The 21,484-nt window shown below is 41.8% G+C and overlaps 1 protein-coding gene across 2 annotated transcripts in view; it reads right to left on the reverse strand.

Moving 5' to 3' along the window:
• cntfr (ciliary neurotrophic factor receptor) overlaps positions 1–21,484 on the reverse strand; it is a 182,168-nt gene that overhangs the window by 36,707 nt on the left and 123,977 nt on the right. For both annotated transcript variants that reach the window (XM_027140971.2, XM_027140972.2), the window contains one exon: positions 2,969–3,086. In XM_027140971.2, coding sequence (XP_026996772.1) covers positions 2,969–3,086 — 118 coding nt within the window. The remainder of the gene's footprint in view (positions 1–2,968; positions 3,087–21,484) is intronic.

Here is a 21,484-nt window from a genome sequence, read left to right on the forward strand (position 1 = left end):
TGGGGGAGAAAATGAATAAAAAAAAATAAAAGAAAGAATGAGCAATAACTGAGCTGAGCATTTTTAGTAGTACTGGCAGAAACATCCATTAAAAGTTTCTAATGTACAACTGAGAACCTCAGAGCCAATGCTGCGGTCATCACAATGTTTACAGTATATGTCGCTTTCTTGTCAGGGTTTTATCTCAGTGATTTAACCACACTGCTGTTAAATGCTCGATTTTCACTGGTGAGAAGGTTTTGGTTAATCTCATATAACAGCTGCAGTGATGCTGGATCTGAGGCGCATATTAACTGTCACAACAACCAAGAAGGAGGGAAACAGTCCCGTACGCAGGATAGCTTCAAATATATAGGGTTTATTAACTAATAAATACAAAACAGGGGAAAAGACGCTAACTAAACAATACAAACGACGAGGAAACAATAAGGTAAGACAGACGACACTTAGACATTACACTGACACTACATAGACACTTATTCAATGATTCCGTGCTGTCATCGGCAACGCGGCTCAGTTAAATACACAACAATTAACGATAAGGAACAGGTGTGTGTAGACGGGGAGGAGTGAACAAAAGCGGGGCAGACACGTGACATGGAACAACTGCACATGGCCAAAAGTCTGGGCTGATTCCTGACATTAATGCAGTTCTATACAACATACACAAACACTTGTAATGTATGGCAGATGCTGCACATGAATCGATTTAAAATACAGTGTTGTTGATGTCCTTTGGCTGCTCTCTGTTTATGGAAGACACAGCGGATCATCTGATCTGCATATTTGATTTGGGTACAGGTTTAATGTCAGATACCCGTCCTGACACTATCCATAGATTTGATCCTGGCTTGGTACCAGTACTGAAAGTTAACCACTCAGTAAACCGATTTAAAATATATTGTTCTCTCAGATAGACAGAAGCTTTTATTTGCCACGTATACATTACAGCACAGTCAGAGTGCAGGGTCAGCCATGATATGGGGCCATTGGAGCAGTGAGGGTTAAGGGCCTTGCTCAAGGGCCAACAGGGGCAGCTTCATAGTGCAGGGGGTCAACTCTGATCCGCCAATCATTATCCCAGAGGCTTAACCACTTGTGCCACCACTGCCCCATCTGATACATGTATTTGATTTGGCACAGGTTTGGCATGCTGGATGCCCATCTCGACACAACCATCCCGTTTTATCTGGGCTTGGGACGAGCACTGAGAGTAAACTTTTCAGTGCCTGGGTTAGTTCCTGCCCGAAAATCAAACTCATCGCGTGGCAGCGAGAGCACAGGGTCCTGCCACCGGAAGGCTTGATTTGTCTCTGAGTGTCAGTGTTGCAGCTTTTCCAGTGTTACAGCTGCCTCAGTGTTACCTTCATGATCAAACTGAGGCTAATAAAGGAATGAAACATTTAAAAAAAAAACAACTATAACATAAGTGATAACAGGAACTTGTTTGAAACTATAAACGAATACAAAGTATATGAAGTATCATAGAAATAATCATCTATGAAAAATAATTCACTTAACACAGTGCTCTGTGTGCTGATGAATTTCCTATAACTGGGGTAGGTTTGTCATCAAATTAACAATTATTCTCAGATCACCCAAAGCGTTTCCTTCCCTCACTGGGGTACACCGTTAAATGTGATTTTTAATTTTTTTTTTTTAACCAATGGGATATTTTGCCACAAACCATAAGACAGGAATAGATTTGCTGAGTGGGAGACTGCCAGGAGTCTGCCCCAGGGTGCCATCTGCCAGAAAGCCTGGGTGCTGTTACAGTATCATTACTGTTCTTCTGATATCGCTTCCTTTCCCTAGAGGCAAAGGGACTGGCAAAAAAGCTCAATCCACAAAAGTGAATACTATCTGGCTTTTTATTCTGTTTATTCGAAAGTCGTTGCGTCAGTTACGAAAGTTTATACGTTACAAAAAATGACTAATCCAGACATCATAACATAGTAATGTTATTAATTACTTTCTTATTGGTTAATAAGATAGGTTAATAAAGGCCATTGTTTGATAATTAAGAACCATTTTTAATCAATGATTTTAAAGTCACACTAGCAAGTTTAGTAGCACAGAAACGATTATTCAAATGTGACATATTGGCTGTAGAAAATTAATGAGGAGCCGCCTGCTGTGAAATTGCCTAGTGACATTTGTGATCAGTACAAAACGATCCCGGAAAGGCAGCTCTTTGGCATGACGAGAGGCTGTGACATGTAGGCCGCTTCTGTAGAGGTCTCCCTAGGGTTTAGATTGAATCATGAAGATTTTAGAAATTAAGGACAAGTTATTTTTCCTAACACTTTTTTCAAGCATGTTAGAAATGAAGTATGAGGTATAAATAGAAAGAGAGAGAGAGAGAGAGAGAGAGAGAGAGAGAGAGAGAGAGAGAGAGAGAGAGAGAGAGAGAGAGAGAGAGAGATGTAGAAAGAGAGAAAGAGCAGAAGTGTCTCTGCGGCTTTGGGTTACTCATCGGGATGTGGGATCAAATCTCAGATTCACCAAGCTGCCACTGTTGGATCTTTGAGCATAGCCTTTAACCCTTCTGTGCTCCACTGTATGACATGTACATCATATCAGCCAAAATGAATAAATGTAAATGAACTTCATATTGAGGGAGAGTGAAAAGAGGAAAGTGACAGAATGAGACAGAGAGAAAGCTCTAGTCCATGTTTGGTAGGATCCCACAAGAGCTATGGGCTGAGAATCTGAGTTCTGTCTCTCCGACAGGCCTAATCAGCCCTCACCAGGGAGAAGCCGACTGCATAGATCACTGATTCAGGCAGGCCGCTTTCTTCCACGAGGCCAGACATGACAGAGAGAGAAAGAGACAGACAGACAGCAACATAGGGAATGGAAAAAGGGAGGGTCGAGCGACAGATTAAGATTGATACGGTAAGCAGAAATAGAAACAGATATAGTGAGGGAGCAGGACGTATAGGAAAAAAGTGACAAAATATCTTACTGGACGTCGACTTCAAATTCAGTAGGGATGTATGTGGGATGCAAGAGGTGCCAACTGCAGTAGAAGCCCTTGGGGTACGTGTTTGATCGGCACGTCACCTGCGGTTCCCTCGGAGGAACTAGAGAGAGAGAGAGAGAGAGAGAGAGAGAGAGAGAGAGAGAGAGGTGGGGGATAGAGGAAAAAAAGAGTCAAGAGAAAAACAGAAGAAAATAAGCACTTTGTCAAGCCTACTGAAACTCCACAGATAACCATCAGTCGTCCAAAACATCAGTCCCAGAGGTCACTTAGCCTGCAGTAACTACTTGCATGTAAACCTATTTGTCTTTTCTTTAGAGAAGGATAAAAAAGGACAGAGGAGAAAAAGGATAAGAGAGGAGGAGTGGAGGGTGGGTGTGAAAGGGGGAATGCAATAACCGCCCCAGTCCTCCTTCCAGATTAGGGCCCTTTCTTGCACCACCACTGAACCGTGCCACCACTTCACCACCAAAATTGAAACGGATGACTCGGACCAGTTGCCTGGGTGATGCATAATATTAGCCGCCTCTTCCTTTCCACCCTAGACATGGTCTTAAGCCACGAAGCCAAGTGAGCACTTCCTTTATCCATAAGAAACAAAGCCACTTTTAGGGCTCTGTTTTTTCCAGCTCTGATTACATTAACCACTGTCCTGATAACACAAAGAACAGGAAATAAAGACTGACTGTGCGGCATGTCAAAAAAATGTTATTGCAATTTCGATAACCGTGTAGTGTCTTACATTAGTAAGACTCATGTAAGAGAGTTATTTATGACCCTTTATCACTTAGCACTTACAGCACTTTATTTGGTGTCATTTGTCAATGTCAGATAAGACATTAATAACGATGATGACGACTTGTAACGATGAGAGCTCTGTATCCATTATACTAAAGGACTTGTGTTTACTTGTGTTTATAGTGTAATGTTACAAAGTGGATGACTGACTAATAAGCTGAGCGTGTTTTAACACCTGGGTTATTTCCTGAGTCAGTGCAGAATTCATATGATTGTATTTCCAAAGAAAAAAAAATGCTTCCTCACTGCCAGAACCTTAGAAGCAAAAATATCTTACATTATAATCGAACAGCAAAAATTATTCTAATCCAAATATAAGATTATTAAACCTAACATGAAGCAATGTGAAGCATGAAATGTATATATACAGTATATTATTGTTACTAATTTCATGCTTTACATTTTCTTAATCTTTTGGGATTGGAGCGATTGCTGTGTTTTTAGCTGCCTAACGTAATGATAAATATTTCATCTCCAATGTGTCAAAAAAAAAAAATTAATCTATCCAATCTTTTCTTAAGAAAGCAATTCTGTTTAATTCTGTCATTTGTGTTTGCCTTACAAGTGACCGTGGCACTCAATTTATTAGTCCCTTTGGAGGATCGATCACGAAAGGGTCTATGGGCTTTGGATGAGTAAAGAAAGCCTATCACTACAAGATGACATCAGGCCAGTCTAGACAACCTTTGAGATTGCATAATGGTTTAAGATACAGTACATTCTGCTGTCACATGGTCAAAGAGTATAAGTCAGCCTCGAGGCACAGCATACAGTAAGTCTCTCAAGGTCTAATCATCAGAACATCCTCCACTGGGTTTGAGATGAGAAAGAAACTGTATAATGGGGAAAAGATAGTGTATAAGGAAGGTAACAGGGTGAGTCTAGGAAGAAAGAGGTGGATGTCAGAGAGTATGGTGACCCCAACATTCCTGCCGTGAGCTTGTCGCCCTGCGGCTTTGGAAGCTCTCCTCAGGAGGCGCATTCCGCTCCAGCCTCCATGCCACAGGGGGCCTTTCCCCATCCTGGGGCCAGGCAGGCACTCTGACAGCTCACACACACCGGAACCCCACCAACACACACACACTTCACCTCAAATGAAAGCAGACGGACATCTACACAGAGGAGCATCTCAAAGACACATTCTGCAGAGAGGCGAAAGCCGCAAAACAAAACAAGATTGCTTTTTCAGGAGCGTTTGCAGCCTAGCAACGCTTCTATTGTTCCCTTTATGTTTCGTTTTTCCCCCTCTTTTTGGAGGGGCACAGTGTTTTTGAAGTGACAACAAAGAAATACATCTGCATTCTTCCCTTATGGGTTTTGTCATGATTTCATCTGAGGTTCTTTTTGCCACAGCAACAGCTTTAGCCTGATTAACAAAATAATCGCTTAAGCTCACAAACTTAAAAAAAAAATTCAGAGGTTCAAATACATATATCAGAAGCACTCAAATCTTTAATCTTATCTGCTTTAAACGTAAGACAATCGCAGATGACTGGCACGTCTTAATCAACCCCTGATTATACCACCAAAGGCGTTTGGTGTTCTAATGCTAAATGACATACAGCGCTCAAAAAGGAACATTCCATAGTCACCATAGTGAAATACAAAAAAAAAATCATTCTGCTGCTATTATTAGGAAATAAATGTGAATGGATTGTGGATTTGAATGAGAAGGTTAACTGTGTGTGTCTACGTGGACTTTTGTCCAGCATTTCTCAGGCCTCTCCTTTGTAATCTTTTCAGTACAGGAATGTGCATGAAGAAAGCAGGGCAGGGCTTCTCGAGAGCTTTCCCATCCCCAGTGACCATAGGAAAACCATATCGGCTCGATCTAGTGCTTTTATAAGTCATCAAAACGGTGTCACGTCTTCTGCAGGGGAGTTAAATGATTCCCTCAGAAACAGGCCAGTAGTTGGAATCCTTAAGGGAAGGTACAAAAGAAGTTAAGTACTATTTGTAATAAAAGCTGATAATTGCACGAGTCAACAGAGTGCACCGATTTAGCTGTCAGAAATAGTAATCACGCTGACGAGAAAGTTCTGTTCAGCGTCCAGAGCCTTTGGTGACTGTTGACTCAATTTACTTTTAGCATATGAAACCGTTTGTCTTTGGCCTTGGCTGGATACTCCCATAACCCCACTTTACCTTCAAACATTAGCCATCTCCAAGTGCTGACAACATAATTTAAGATTTATTCCTAGTCCAAGCCTTCTGGAACATCAGGTAAACTCCTCTACACGTTATTTGAGTTAGATTCCACTTGGACACCCAAATTCATCTGTCAAAACTTCTTCATCCAGATTTAAGTGCATGGCCTCCCGCTAGTCGCTTCCCTAATCTGAGGTTGTTAAAGAGTCTGCGCGATGAAAGACACGGTTGCAGGGGTCAGCTGACAAATATTAAGAACACAGGCCACATACTGTAAAAGGCATGAGAGTGGATCCGAGGCAACTCCCCCTATCATTACAAAATAGTGAGTCCCCTCCTGACTGCTTGCTTTTAACAGGTATGGAATGCTAGCTATGCATCCAGCAATTGAAAGCAGATATTAGTGGTAGGGGCCTGATGGACATGGAGGGAATATGAGGATAACATAGAAGTGGAGAGGCATTAAAATCAATCTAACTGAACAACAAAGCCCCCTTGCTAATTGCATGGACCTGATACACTGATATGGCACTTTTAGCCCTATTTAAACCTTGCACTATATGAGCTTACGGTATTCTGATCAAAATTGGACAGCAGTTGATAGGTGTAAATGTACTTTCTGCCAGCAGAATATGATTAGATTTGTCAGAAAACCTGTCATCACATCTCAGGCTGGTGTAGACTCGGTTATCAGCGTGTTTCTATCAGGCTAGCATTTAGGATTATGGTACTTGTCATGATATTATTAATTAAAAGCAAAAAAAGCACACCACTTCAATGTCATGACATTATTCCAAAAATCATAGAGGAAAAATACAAAAATGGATACTTTATTATTGCTTATAATGGATTATTTGGGTTAGAAATCCTTATCATCCATCATCCATAGTGAGTAATTCACTGTAATTGCTAACAAATCTTGCAAATACAGCTTCTTGTTTATGTCCCCAAGAGACGAATTTCTTTTGCATAGAAAAGGTTATTGTAACATTCAACAGCAATCCCACGGCCTTGTTACCAGCTGTCTGAGGCCACACTTTATGTAGCTATCTTATTTGCATTGTGGGTGGGAGAAATAACACACGATCACAATGCACACAGAATACAAACAATCAGAAAACACCAGGTGTGAATGTCAAGGCATGATCGGCATGTTCATCAGTCTAATCATATTCAAATATCATGTCAGGTAAAGGATCCCTGTCTCAAGTCAAGGGCTGCTAGGATAAGCATACATGGCAAGCAAGTAAAGAAGGAAGGAATGAATGAAGGAAGGAAGGAAGGAAGGAAGGAAGGAAGGAAGGAAGGAAGGAAGGAAGGAAGGAAGGAAATAAGGAAGGAGAGAAACAAGGAAGTAAGGAAAAAACAAGAAGGCAAGCAAGGAATGAAGAAAGGAATGAAGGAAGGAAGCAAACAAGGAAGGAAGGAAGGAAGGAAGGAAGGAAGGAAGGAAGGAAGGAAGGAAGGAAGGAAGGAAGGAAGGAGGGAGGGGAGCAAGGAAGGAAGGGAGGAAGGAAGTAAGACTAAATAAAGGATTTTATCACTAGATGACTGGTATAGGATTCTACATTATATTTTGTAATATTTGCAAAAAGTTGCACAAATGCACAAAACACCAAAAGATATTTCCTTGTTTAATATCTGCAATGTCTTACCAGGCTAAAATATTGGCTAGACCAAAATCTTATAAAAAGCATGATGAACAATTATTAGTTCAGTAAAATACACATAAAGTGTTTACTGAAGTGACAATTCAGAAAATACCTATAAAGTATTTACACCCGCATCTTGAATTTCTTCAGCATTTACTTCAACAATTTGTAGTCAATGCAATTAGACCCTGAATGGCTCCCTCTTGGGCATCTCTATGTAAAGATTCACAGCAAGCAAAGAGGAGTCAGGAATTCAAATGGGAAAAACCATCATCATAAATTACCCAGGTGTCCATGGAGAAAGTGCCTGACTGGCATCTATTCGGGGAACAACTCAGCTGCTTCGATGTATGAATGTGAATTCCTCTCATGTCTTAGATGCTAATTGAAAGTCCAATATAAAGAAAGCCCTGTAAATCCTGTACTGAGGTGCTTATCTAACTTGAGTGTGCCTGGCATATAGGAGACCACAGCTTACACACTTGGCTAAATGAAATGTGCCAGTAAATCATCAATCTCCATTGAGTATGTAGTGAAAAAGAGGACCCGCGGTCTCTGATTATCCAGCCACAAAACTCTCTACGCTCCTGCTTACTCTGGAATAAACAGAGCATTGTGTTGTTACGCTACAGTAGCTGCATTTTGCTGCCGAAACATTTCTACATCTCTGCTATTTGTCTTTAGAAACAGGACAAGCAGAATAAAAAAAAAACAACAACAACAACAAAAAAAAAAAAAACGACAAAAGCAGAAGGAAGAAAGGAAGGAGTCAGCAGCCTTGCTGGAAATGATGCTAGAATGTCTTTAAAGCGAATTCCGCTGGCACTCGGATGCAGTAAATCACCAGGTAATATTCTGCGTAGGTTTAACAATCCATTTAAGAAGAAATGCTCACGAAAACACTGAATATGTACGTCTCTCATTACAATAGATCTGTGTGAAATAAAAATTAAAAAAAAAAATACTTTGACATCCAATTAATTCTAATTGTATTTCACTCAGATTGTCTTTAGATGGGATGGTCTGGTTATACAAATATAACTTCCTTTCTAATGAAATCCCACTCTTTAATTACAGATAATGGGACAACAACTAAAGCGAGGCGTCGTTTTGTCTGTTAATGTAGAAATAGCGATTAAGCCATCTTTTGTTTTTACAAGTTTAGAGCTTGCAGTTGTGTCAGCGTTGTTGTCAGGACAGGCTGTAATCTGTTTCGAAGTCTTTAGATTTACAAGGATGAATTCAAACAGGAAAGGAAATGAAATGAAAGGTAAGGAGTTGTTAATATAACACTTGTCAGTCATGCTGCTCTTAAGTAATGGATTTTTTTTTTACTTAACTGGAGCAGTAGTCAAGTAAATACCACTAAAATCTGCCCGATCATCTTCAGGCTAATGCTGTTTAATGTGGTTTATTATATAAAGTGTTTTACATGTTGATGTTCTGCTTTTGAAGGAACAAGGAAGATGAACAAAGATAAGACTTTCTGATGAAAAATTCTGAAAAACCTTAGGAGGACCTCTGAGGGGTGCAAAAGAAATTACTCTCCTCTTTATCAATCAAAGTGACACTAACATAGCATCTGTATTTTTATGTACAGTATAAGGAAAGAGGCAGTTAGTGTGTTCAGCTGCCCTGTTATGTAGCATGAGCAGAATAACAGTGTTATAACATCGTGTATGATCCAAGATGGCGGCGCGGCAGTAGCACGCAGCGGCCTCTCCGGATTCAATACGGTGCTAATTACGTTTTTAAGTTTTTATTTACGGTTTTGAGCCCGACCATTGCTTCTACATGGATGCCAGAGACAGCGGTGTTCATGTATACAAACATGTATACAAACACCAGGACCTAATAAAGTACAGAAATCGTGTAACAACCAACCTGCACGATGATGTACTGGTTAGGCTTCGTGACCTCGGCTTGCTGCGGAGACCAGGCCTCCAGTCCCCGGTGTCGCCTGATACCAGAGACCAGGGGAGGGGACGCCGAAAGCGGTTCGCGAGGAAGCGGAAGCGTGGTAAGCGAGCGGGCGTCCGTGCTAGGCTAAAAACAAACCCTAGCCGGCCGGCTCTCCCATCCATTCTACTATCCAACGTTTGCTCCCTGGACAATAAACTGGACTACATCCGACTCGAACGCTCTACACGGAGAGAGGTTAGAAACTGCTGTGTGTTTGTTTTCACGGAGACGTGGCTCAGCGACAGAGTTCCGGACGCCGCCATTCAGCTGGACGGGCTAACTTCATTTAGAGCTGACAGAAATGCAGCTCTTTGCGGTAAGACTCGCGGTGGTGGTGTGTGTGTTTATATCAACACGGAATGGTGCAAGAACTCTGTGCTTGTTTCTACTTACTGCTCATCGTCAGTAGAGTTTGTGACTGTTAGATGCAGACCATTTTATTTACCACGGGAATTTACTACTGTTTACATTGTCGGAGTTTACATTCCTCCTAGCGCTAATGCTAAAGAGGCGCTAAGTGAGCTATACGGAGCTATTAGCGACCTACAGAATGTTCACCCCGACGGACTTTTTATCATCGCCGGAGATTTCAACCATGCAAATCTTAAGTCAGTGCTCCCTAAATTCCATCAGCATGTGGACTTTGCTACGAGAGGTGAAAACACGCTGGATCTTGTTTACACAAACATTCCCGGCGCGTACCGTGCGGAGCCCCGCCCCCACCTCGGCTACTCAGACCACATCACTGTTATGCTAATTCCTGCATACAGACCACTCGTCAGACGCTCAAAACCGGTTCTGAAGCAGGTGAAAACCTGGCCAGCAGGAGCCACTTCTGCTCTTCAGGACTGCTTTGAGTGCACTGACTGGAATATATTCAGGGAGGCTGCAACCAACGGCGACTCCGTCAACTTGGAGGAGTACACGTCAGCAGTGACCAGTTACATCGGCAAGTGCATTGATGACGTGACCGTTTCCAAGACCATCACTACACGCCCCAACCAGAAGCCGTGGATGAATGCTAATGTGCGTGCTCTGCTGAGGTCTAGGGACCTAGCCTTCAGAACAGGGGACAGGGTGGCCCTAAGAACAGCAAGGGCCAAACTGTCCCGAGCCATCAGAGAGGCAAAGCGTGCACATGCCCAGACAATCCACAGCCACTTCCAGGACAGCGGAGACACCCGGCGCATGTGGCAGGGCATACAGGCGATCACAAACTACAAGACAGCTTCACCTGCTTGTGATAGCGACGCCTCCCTCCCAGACGCGTTGAACGAGTTCTACGCTCGGTTCGAGGTACAGAACAACGTTACGCCAAGGAAGACCATCCCTCGTCCCGACGACCAGGTACTCTGTCTATCCACGGCCGACGTGAGGAGATCTCTATGCAGAGTTAACCCACGGAAGGCTGCTGGACCAGACAACATTCCTGGCAGGGTGCTCAGAGAATGTGCGGAACAGCTAGCGGATGTCTTTACGGACATCTTCAACATTTCCCTGAGCAGCGCCGTTGTTCCTACGTGCCTCAAAACTACCACCATCGTTCCTGTCCCAAAGAAGTCTACAGTGTCTTGCCTCAATGACTATCGTCCCGTTGCACTCACACCCATAGTTATGAAGTGCTTCGAGAAGCTCGTCATGAGGCACATCAAGACCCAGCTACCACCCTCACTTGACCCCCTACAGTTCGCGTATCGTCCAAACCGCTCCACAGACGATGCCATTACCACAGCCCTCCACTTAGCCCTCACCCATCTGGACAATAAGGACACTTATGTACGAATGCTGTTCATAGACTTTAGTTCAGCATTCAATACAATCATCCCTCAGCACCTGATTGGGAAGCTGAGTCTGCTGGGACTAAACACCTCCCTCTGCAACTGGATCCTGGACTTCCTGACTGGGAGACCTCAGTCAGTCCGGATCGGGAACAGCATCTCCAGCACCACCACTCTGAACACTGGAGCTCCTCAAGGCTGCGTGCTCAGTCCACTGCTGTTCACTCTGCTGACTCACGACTGTGCAGCAATGCACAGATCGAATCATATTATTAAGTTCGCCGATGACACGACCGTGGTGGGTCTCATCAACAAGAACGACGAGTCAGCATACAGGGAGGAGGTGCAACAACTAACTGCCTGGTGTAGAGCCAACAACCTTTCTCTGAATGTGGACAAAACTAAAGAGATGGTTGTGGACTTCAGGAGAGCACAGAGCGACCACTCTCCGCTGGACATCGACGGATCATCTGTAGAGATCGTCAAGAGCACCAAATTTCTGGGTGTTCATCTAGCGGAGAACCTCACCTGGTCACTCAACACCAGCGCCATCACCAAGAAAGCCCAGCAGCGTCTCTACTTCCTCCGAAGGCTGAGAAAGGCACATCTCCCTCCCCCAACCCTGACCATGTTCTACAGAGGGACCATTGAGAGCATCCTGAGCAGCTGCATCACTGTCTGGTTTGGGAACTGTACGATCTCGGATCGCAAAACCCTGCAGCGGATAGTGAGGACAGCGGAGAAGATCATTGGGGTCTCTCTTCCCTCTATCATGGACACTTACACCACACGCTGCGTCCGCAAAGGCAACAGCATTGTGGATGACCCCACACACCCCTCACACACACTCTTCACCCTCCTGCCGTCTGGAAAAAGGTACCGAAGCATTCGGGCCCTCACGACCAGACTGCGTAACAGTTTCTTCCCACAAGCCATCAGACTTCTCAATAACCGAACTGTACTATACTGAGCACAACATACACACACATCATCTGTATGGACTGCACAGACCCTCACAAAACACACACACTGTTTTGCACACTTTTCTGCTGTTTTTGCACATATTGGACAATATCTCAGTCATCTGCTGTTTTTTGCACAACTCCATATACAATCCAAAGGACCTGCTGCTAAGAACCTGCTGCTGTTCATTCTTTTACTGCACAAAATACTGTTTGAACATTCAGTATTTACACTGGTCGGTCGGCGCTGTTTCTGTTACTGTTTATTGTCTTTTGTGTATTGCATTTTTTGTACTTTTTGTATTGTCTTGTAACTTAATGTCTGCACTGTTTTTTGTCCTGCACTGTCTTTTGTCCTGCACTGTCTTGCTTGTCTTGTCCTGCACTGTTTGCACCAGGTTGCACAGTTGCACTTTATGTGGCTAAGACTACTTACATGTCCTTAGCCCTGTCTTTGTTTTATGTAGCACCTTGATCCTGGAGAAACGTTGTCTCATTTCACTGTGTACTGCAACAGCTATATATGGTTGAAATGACAATAAAAAGCTTCTTGACTCTTGACTTGACAGAAGCAGTTGAAATACCTGCAATTGCTTGCTTCCCAGTAGTTGTTGATAAGGGATGGCTAGCTAGCAGCGGCGAATTGGCAAATGAAAACAAAATGGGGTAAAAAAATAAAAATAAAAGTAAGAAGAACCTCCTTAGGAATGCAATAACTACCTTCCATCCCTGTGGAAGTGAGATTGAAAGGCATGAAGAAAGGTGCTACTGGAGGCAAATGTACAAGGTGTATTTATACCATGAAACAGAGAACAATCGACACTATTTACAGTACCCCATGTACCATTCCATATAAGCACTCTGGTGGACAAAGCTAATACACACAAACTGTGTTACACAAAAGCATACCTGCACCGTCATCTATCATACTACTGTTACAGAAGAGCCAACCATGGGACAGCACCCTAACAAAGCTTTAATTGAAGAGCAACAAACCATCAACAAGAAAAGTGATACCATGCTTGAAAAGGCATAATCTGGTCTTCAGCATCTTGAACTATCTCAAGAAGAGTTGGTATCCAAGAAAGAATGTAGTGTAGACTTTTGTAAATTGAATTTTAAGGTCAACCAATTTAGAGTCATAGCATGAAACTACCATATTCAGGGAATCCAAAGTATTGTATAAAAAATGGAAAGTATACAAAACTGCTTTACTTGCTGTGAACATATAATTTATATTGTATTATACAAATTATATTGTAATTGTGTACTATACAATGTTGCACGGTTCCACAGTTTCATAGAAGCAGTCTTGGCAAAGCTAAGAAGCAAAAAACTATTTGATGAAAGGTAAAACCTTGATTGATACAGTAGAAGGTGAATTATTCAAGTCTATAAGATAGCACCAACTTTATTCAGAAATGGCAAGCTGGATTCAATACTGTATTTTTGCCCATAAATCAGTTGCTCTGGATACCCTAAAATACAGCATTAACTACAACAGTATAATCTCACAATCAAGGTCATTTCATGACTCGTTTACAGTTAGTCATTTGGCTGACATAAATAAAACTGAGCAGGTGAGGGTTAATGGCCTTGCTCAAGGATCCATCTGTGGCAACTTGGCTGTGCTAGGATTTAATCTATATCTTCCTACCAAAGCACAATGCGTTGATCTCTGAGACACAAATTTCCTTAAGCAACCTTCTGTCTTGAAGACCACCAGTCTTTAGATCGTTTTCATAGGCATGTTCCATATGCGGGGGTCACGGTGGCTTAGTGGTTAGCACATTTGCCTCACACCTCCAAGTTTGGGGGTTCGATTCCTGCCTACACCTTGTGGGTGTGGAGTTTGCATGTTCTCCCCGTGCCTTGGGGGTTTCCTCCGGGTACTCCGGTTTCCTCCCCGGTCCAAAGTCATGCATGGTATGTTGATTGGCATCTCTGGAAAATTGTCCGTAGTGTGTGAGAGTGTGAGTGAATGAGAGTGTGTGTGTGCCCTGCGATGGGTTGACACTCCGTCCAGGGTGTATCCTGCCTTGATGCCCGATGATGCCTGAGATAGGCACAGGCTCCTCGTGACCCGAGAACTTCGGATAAGCATTAGAAAATTAGTTAGTCGGTCGTACTTTTGGGCTTGCTGTGGACAGCATATTTGCAGTAGGTAGATAGAGTCAATAGTAACCTATGATGTCAGATACTATCCAGATAATGTACAAAATGATTTCACTTCGAAGAAAGTTTTCCTATTTGCAGCATGCACAGGCAAACCGGAATCCATATCTGGTAGGGTGGAACATCAAGGTATGTAAAGAGCCTGTGCTAATCAGCCTGCAAGATGGTCTATATGATTGCAGGGATTTGACTTCATGGTCTGGTCTTGAAAGGAGGTCCTGAAAATACCCACTGATTGGTCAGACATCAGTACATATCATGATGCAGGCTAAAGCTATGTTGAGAGGGAGGCCAGAGGGGAAACCAGCACCCAGACAGAATTGGATTTGTGTATAAACATCTGTTCTCTGGTGCCCAAAAAGCACCAAGCACAGACAAACCTCATTTGTTGAAATGATCCGCCTTAATGTAATCCACACCAGAATTCGAACCAGGGTGCATGTTTGGGATAGATATTATGAGTCCTCTATCTAATCATAGATAATTACAGTAAATAGGTTGAACAGACTGCATAAAATATCCAGCACCCTCATTAAAGATCTGTTCAAGCGTTCAGATATTCCTAGCGAATTTGCCTCTGTCTAAGGATTCACTTTATATCCCATCTCCTCAGCCTGATCTGCCAGGCAGACCACAGTCCATCATTCCAAATGTAATCTCACTTATGACAAACAATCATATGTGGGCAAAAAGGCATGACTTTGCATGTAACACTAGACAAGATAAGTTTTTGTGCAAAAAACAAGCTTGATCATTTTAGTGAAATTCGGAGCATCTTCTATAAGTTTCTACAGAACAACAACAACATGACAAATGGTGGTGATAGATAAAACTGATAAATGGTGAATGATACGCTGATGAACTGACAAGTGAATAGACATTAGTAAGGCTCCATTCTCTTTCCTCTGTTTTTCCTTTTTTTATGTGTTTTATGAATTATATTTCTACTTGTTATTTATTTATCTATCTATTCTCCTATTGTTAGCATTGAAGATAATGGTGGTAATCATGATGAAGAGAATAACAAGGGTAACGATAACAATAAGGTTTCTGTAGGTCATGTTGTACGGACACGTTTTTGTATCTCTGATATGTTGCATCCTTTTTTTGTAAAAGTCAATAAAGAGATAAAGAGAAAAATCCATAGGTTCAATGGTTATGTGAAGACAATTTTGTCCAAAAATCTGCCTGGCAAGAACGTTTCAGGACAAGACAGTACTGGAAAAATAATCAAAAGACTCCATTTTCAAACCATGGTTCGTACAAGGTTGTACAAAGGAAACAAGAACTTGACCTTCAGTTCTGGGTAAATGTCAAGAAGGTGCAGATTAAACTAGCCAATCACAAAAGGTCAACCTGACCCATTAAGAGTGATAGGTTGGGTAAGGACTTGTCTTATGCCTAATCTCATGCACGTATGGGTTATATCGCAGATATCACAAATAGCAAAAAGGCTTTAGAGCTGTGTAAAAGCCTGTAAAGCCCAGAAGCACAGGTTTAATGTGGATTTTTATTGAACTTCGAAGAAATTGTATTTGCGACAAGGTACATATTTTTCTTCTTTAAAGCCAGTGGATTACAGTAGCATTAAAATACTTGTGTACGAGTAAACACAGAGAGGACCAATCCACTGAAAGGACATAAAAGGGAGTCCATTTTAAAAGACTACTTTCACTTTCACTGTTTTTATTTTATGTTTATTTTTTTTTGTTTTGGAATTTTGTGTTGTATGGTAAGACAAACTAAAGGGAAATTATGAGTCACAGATGTCTGAGTACTAGCCTTGAAATCTGATATGATATATGATATATGATATGATAAATGTCCTCTACCTCCAGGGATTTACAAGTCTCAGGAAGAGGTAGAGGAACCTAGAGCAAAGTGCAACTAACCTACATGAAAATACACAAAGCCAGTTCGCCTTCTCTTTCAAATGATTCCAGTTATTTTGCTTCCAATGACCAATTGTTTACTGTCCACTTACTGTATAAAGACAAATAGATATTCGTGGAAGATTAAGGATATAAAGATTTTCTGGGGGCTTCTGCTACTGTGACCAAGCTTTGGGTTCAAACAATTACAGAGATAAAATTAAACCTATTTCAGGGAGAGAAAAAAAGAAGTAAAAACTGTACAGTTCATTAGAGTGCAGCTGATATCTTCATTTAGATACCGGTCTTCATTCAACAGATGGACAGTCATCTGGTGACTTCCTGAAATTGAGCTCTTATATCAGTGAAACATCATCACTAATAAGCCTATTAAGATTGAATGAACAGAAGGCTCATGACTAAGCCGGTAATCTTATGCACTCTGCTTGATCCTTCAGGCATTCTCAGTTAATTAGTTAGAAATAGAGGGCCAGAATAAAATTTATTTAAAAACTTCTATAAAATAAACAAATCCAAATTGACTTTTGGAGACCAACTGAAACTTAATTTGCTGTGTAAAAGCTTATGGCGAGAACCTCAGGACCTCTCATTAATTCTTTCATTGTGTGCTTCTTCAGCTACAAGGGGCAATCATCAGCTATAAACCATCACTAAGTAGTTATTGGGATAATTACAACAAAATGCTTTCACTCTTTCAGTTAATCATAAATACTCTATTTGTACATATATAGAGAGAATTTGTGAAAAAAAAAAAACAGCCGTGTGGTTAGATACCTTAGACGACTGTTAATAATAAAAAAAAATGCTATTTTCTTCGGACTGAGCGCTCATACAAAATACTCTGCGATTGTATTACACGGTTATCATGCCATGAATTTTTCACATCACCCAAGCCATAATGCAAGGATCCAGTCAAATGCATGCTGTAACTAGAAAACAGAAGTGTCTTTGTTTTTGTAAAGTAGACGAACAGAGGTGTCAAAAACACCAGGACAAGAGTCAGTAGCTTCAAACAGCTTCAGCAGAGAGTCAAATGCCAGACTTTGATCACTGAATGTCAGCATACAGTGTATCTTTCCATTTCCCAGAAATAATTACATGATTGGAAGGTCCGACAAAGAAATCTGGTGTCAATTGAATCCTTAATATTTACAGCTAGTGGAAATTTAGACTTTCTAACAAGCAGCAACAAAATATCGCAAGCATCAAGTTTCAGCGCTTAGATCTTACCAGTTCTGACATCTCATGTATTTCACTTAATATAGGATTACTTAGTTTTGTGTTATTAAAATCTTCAGACACCTAAAATAGAGTTAGTGATATTTCTGCTCTTAGGAATAGAATCCAGTGTTGGTGGATCACACTAAATGTGAATGCGTGCTTGATTGTAGCTCTAGGAGGTTTCTTGCCTAGTCTCGAGTGCTGTGGCTCTAATATTACACAGAGTGGCAGGGGATAAATGAAAGCCATTGTGCCGGCAGAGCTCCCTGTCATTCCACAGTCATGCTAATGGCTCTAATCTGACAGTGGACTCCGACTCCCAGCACCCCCACCCCCCTCCCACCTCTGCATTCCTGTTCCCCCGTGTCATTCGCAAGGAACGGCAGCATTACATGCCTGTTTGTTCCCTTTGTCGCATAGCCTTCCCAGCTATTAGGGTTCAGAGGAAGGAGGAGGGCAACAGCCCATGCAGGTCACAGATTTCAGGGGTTTTTCCCTCCTTGCTGACAGCGTTGCTTCTCCTGCTGCAGACCAGTCCCTATTGTTTCCAATCAGCCATGAATTTGCTCTTGTAAAAGTTGTAGCCACTAACAAAATGAGAAATGCTACTATAATCGTGTGACTCACTAGATTATTCTAGTCCTGAGGTTAAATCTTTTTGCACACATTGTGCATGAGTCCTGACTGCAGGTACTGTATAGCGCTCACAAGCTGCAGGGAACCGAGAGTCGTGTACATTGGCATCGCTGCTTTGTTATTATCCCAGCACGAGTAATTGAGCCGAAAATCAAAAGGCCATTGGAGTCCCAAGACATGACTTAAAATGCCAAGGTAATCTAGTGTGGCAGGCCCAAATGCAGTTTAATGCCATGCGTGCTTTGAAGAGGCAGCAGACAAGGGCCTGTTTTCCTCCTGACGCGACGTATCAGTGGATATATTATAGGAAGTTAAGAGTGGTTAAGAATATTTCATCTCCAAGGTAAACATGCTGTAATGTCCTCTAATATATGCATTCAATAACTGAAAAGTCATCTGAGTACAACTTGAGAGACAATTCAGTGTTCGTCACTAATTCTGTGGCACTCTGCCAAATGCAGCTGATGCTTAAAAATTGTAAGGTTTAAACTGCGGATTAAAAGTCCCATCAAGAGGATTAGTCTAAAATATGTCTGGATTTTGGCACTCGAGCTGAAAGCATACTGAAATTCATGAGGTAGAAAAGGTGATGCAGGAACATGGTGTTTCAGAGGATGGGCTACGGTTGGTCAGCTCATATACCTGCAGTGTAAACAGGGTGCTAGGCGAGCTGATTTCTGCCATATAATATGGCACAGCTTCATCTCTCAAGTAGACTGATGGATTTTTCTCCATGGAGATGAAATGCTTCAATTTCTTCCAGACTTCTAGTTCGTCCGAGTGTGTTAGGTCATCTGACACCTATTGAGCTTCTATTATTTCAGCAGGTTTCTACAGAAGGCTTCAAATCTGAGGGCTGTCCAATAATCTCAGTCTGGTCCTCCTATCTCAGATGCATATGCCAGATGAAAGCTGATACCCTACAATAATTTTCTCTGAGAGGAAAATGAAAGGTCAAGCTAAGTGGATCCTCCATAGCATGTGCCATTTCACCAACAGTGTTCCCATAGAAATGTGAGGCAGCATAATATTTCTGACAGGTAAGCCAAGAATCCCTGAAGGAGATGCATGGGGGCTTGATTTCTGCTCTGCAATGACAGCCTGAATGATCTCTCAGTGCTCAAGTTGAGATCAGCACTTTGCTGTAAGATTGGAACCAATCTGTGCGAACATATGAAGTAGTTATACTCATACACAATCAGCATTGTGTTTTGTTTTTATTTTACTTCATGCATGGGGTAAGCCACTGGTTCCCATCTTCAGTCTTGGATCACTTCTTGTCCTACACATTTTAATGTTTTCTCTGCTGTTTATCCTTCCTTGCTCACTTCAGCTCAGAAAGGACATAGTGAGATTTTACCAGAGGCCAAAAAAATAGAATATGTGCTTGTTTTTTGTGTCCATGTTCAGCACCGAATTTCTTTGTCATGTCACTCCACAGTGACATTGCATTGGGTTCCTTTGCAAATTGACACTCAGGGCTTTAGGTATTTGTGGTTTTTCGTGAGTATCTCTTTTTACTTGCCTACTATGTGCAATATAATCCTGTACAGTTATTTTTCTCCAACAAATGATGGTATCTTTAAAGTAAATTGTGATATCAAACCCATTACTGCACTATGAGAAGCCCCAAGTGATCGTTCATAAGCACCTAAAATTTGAAGGTGTTATCCTATACCACTAAAAGTTTATATAAGGTTATCCCAACAGAGGTAAAAGCATCACACTTTAAGCCAAAAGACTCCTGACTCGTTTTATATCCGACTTGCAGCGAAAGAATAATTAATTTGTTTAAATCGATTGAAAATATCCGTTATGCAGTGTACAGGTCAAAAGGGTTAACGTGTTGCGTCCTGTTTAGTCTGTTCTTGTTAATAACTGTTGCGTGCTATACATATAGCTATCATTTTTGCTTATTGACTGCTAGCATAGCATTTATTCTGTGAACTTTTCATTCAAACAAGTAGAAAATGTTGGAAGCAACCAAATAAAAAAAGTGACTCCAAAAGGGGTAGAATATCAGCTGGAATGCTAGGTGAGGGTAAAATGAGACGGATTGCCTCCAGCACTATGACATCCAGCAGCTGTAACTGAATATTGAATTTAGGAAGAAGGGTAAGGAGGGGAGTGAGAAATTGATTATGGCACTTTGCAGCTGCGTTTAGGGCCATGTTCTCTCTGCAAAGGCACCAGATCTGCAAGGATGAAATCAATGGTGGGGTCATGTCCAGCGCAGGAAGGCATGATTGTCCAAAGGGTTATCATGTTTACCCACTGTCTCCCAGGACCGTAGTGTGGAAAAGAACTTTCGTCATACTGCTTTATACAAATTGATGCAGTGTGGGGAGGCGAGCAGAGAAACATAGCCTTTGTGGCTAGAGAAGGCACTGACTTTGGGTTGCCAGTCATGCTTTTTGTAGACTATCAAAGTCTGGACCAAACCACAGAATCAATCCAGAACTATAATGAATGCACCATAAGTAATGCAAGAAATTATAATTCATAAAAAAGCTATAAAGAATATAATAGAAGCCTTTATTTGTCACATATACATTACAATACAGTGAAATTCGTTCTTTGCATATTCCAATTTTGGAAGTTGGGGTCAGAGCGCAGGATCAGCCATAAGTGGCCTTGCTCAAAGAACAACCTAAAGACTTAACCGCTTGAGCCAAGTCTGCCACCAGGAGTATTACTAGAATTACTTAAGTTTTATGACAAAAAAATCTCTTGTGTTGAACAAGTTCTAGAAAAGTTCATATTTCAAGGACTACCCAAGCCAAACCAAGCCAACCGACATAAACAGTGACCTCAGTGAATGTCTCCACGAAACCGGTCATTATCCTACATTCTGAGCCATTCACCACCATGTAAACTGCACCCTTGCACTGCACTCAATGGTGACCACGGATTACAGCATGAACAGCGATTTGGGGAAAATATGCAATTTCGCATTAGGCTTTTAGGACTTATGGGCTAGACACACAACCCTTTGTCTCTACTAATGCCAGTGACGTCTGCAATGAGGACAAATCACCCGGCGTTAGCAGACACTGTGCTTCCATCTCCAGAGAATCTGACAGATTCCCTCCCAGACATCTGGTCCATTTACAAATTGGAAAACACAATTTAAAAGGAAAAGAGAGAGAGAGAGAGAGAGAGAGAGAGAGAGAGAGAGAGAGAGAGAGAGAGAGACTAAAGGTGCACAGAACCAAGATTCTGCAATAACAAAACCAGATTCCGTTTGCTGACTCCAATTATAATTGTTTACTAGCTG

The sequence above is a fragment of the Tachysurus fulvidraco genome, chromosome 20 (genome assembly GCF_022655615.1).
Source record: "Tachysurus fulvidraco isolate hzauxx_2018 chromosome 20, HZAU_PFXX_2.0, whole genome shotgun sequence".
NCBI classification, from domain to species: domain Eukaryota; kingdom Metazoa; phylum Chordata; class Actinopteri; order Siluriformes; family Bagridae; genus Tachysurus; species Tachysurus fulvidraco.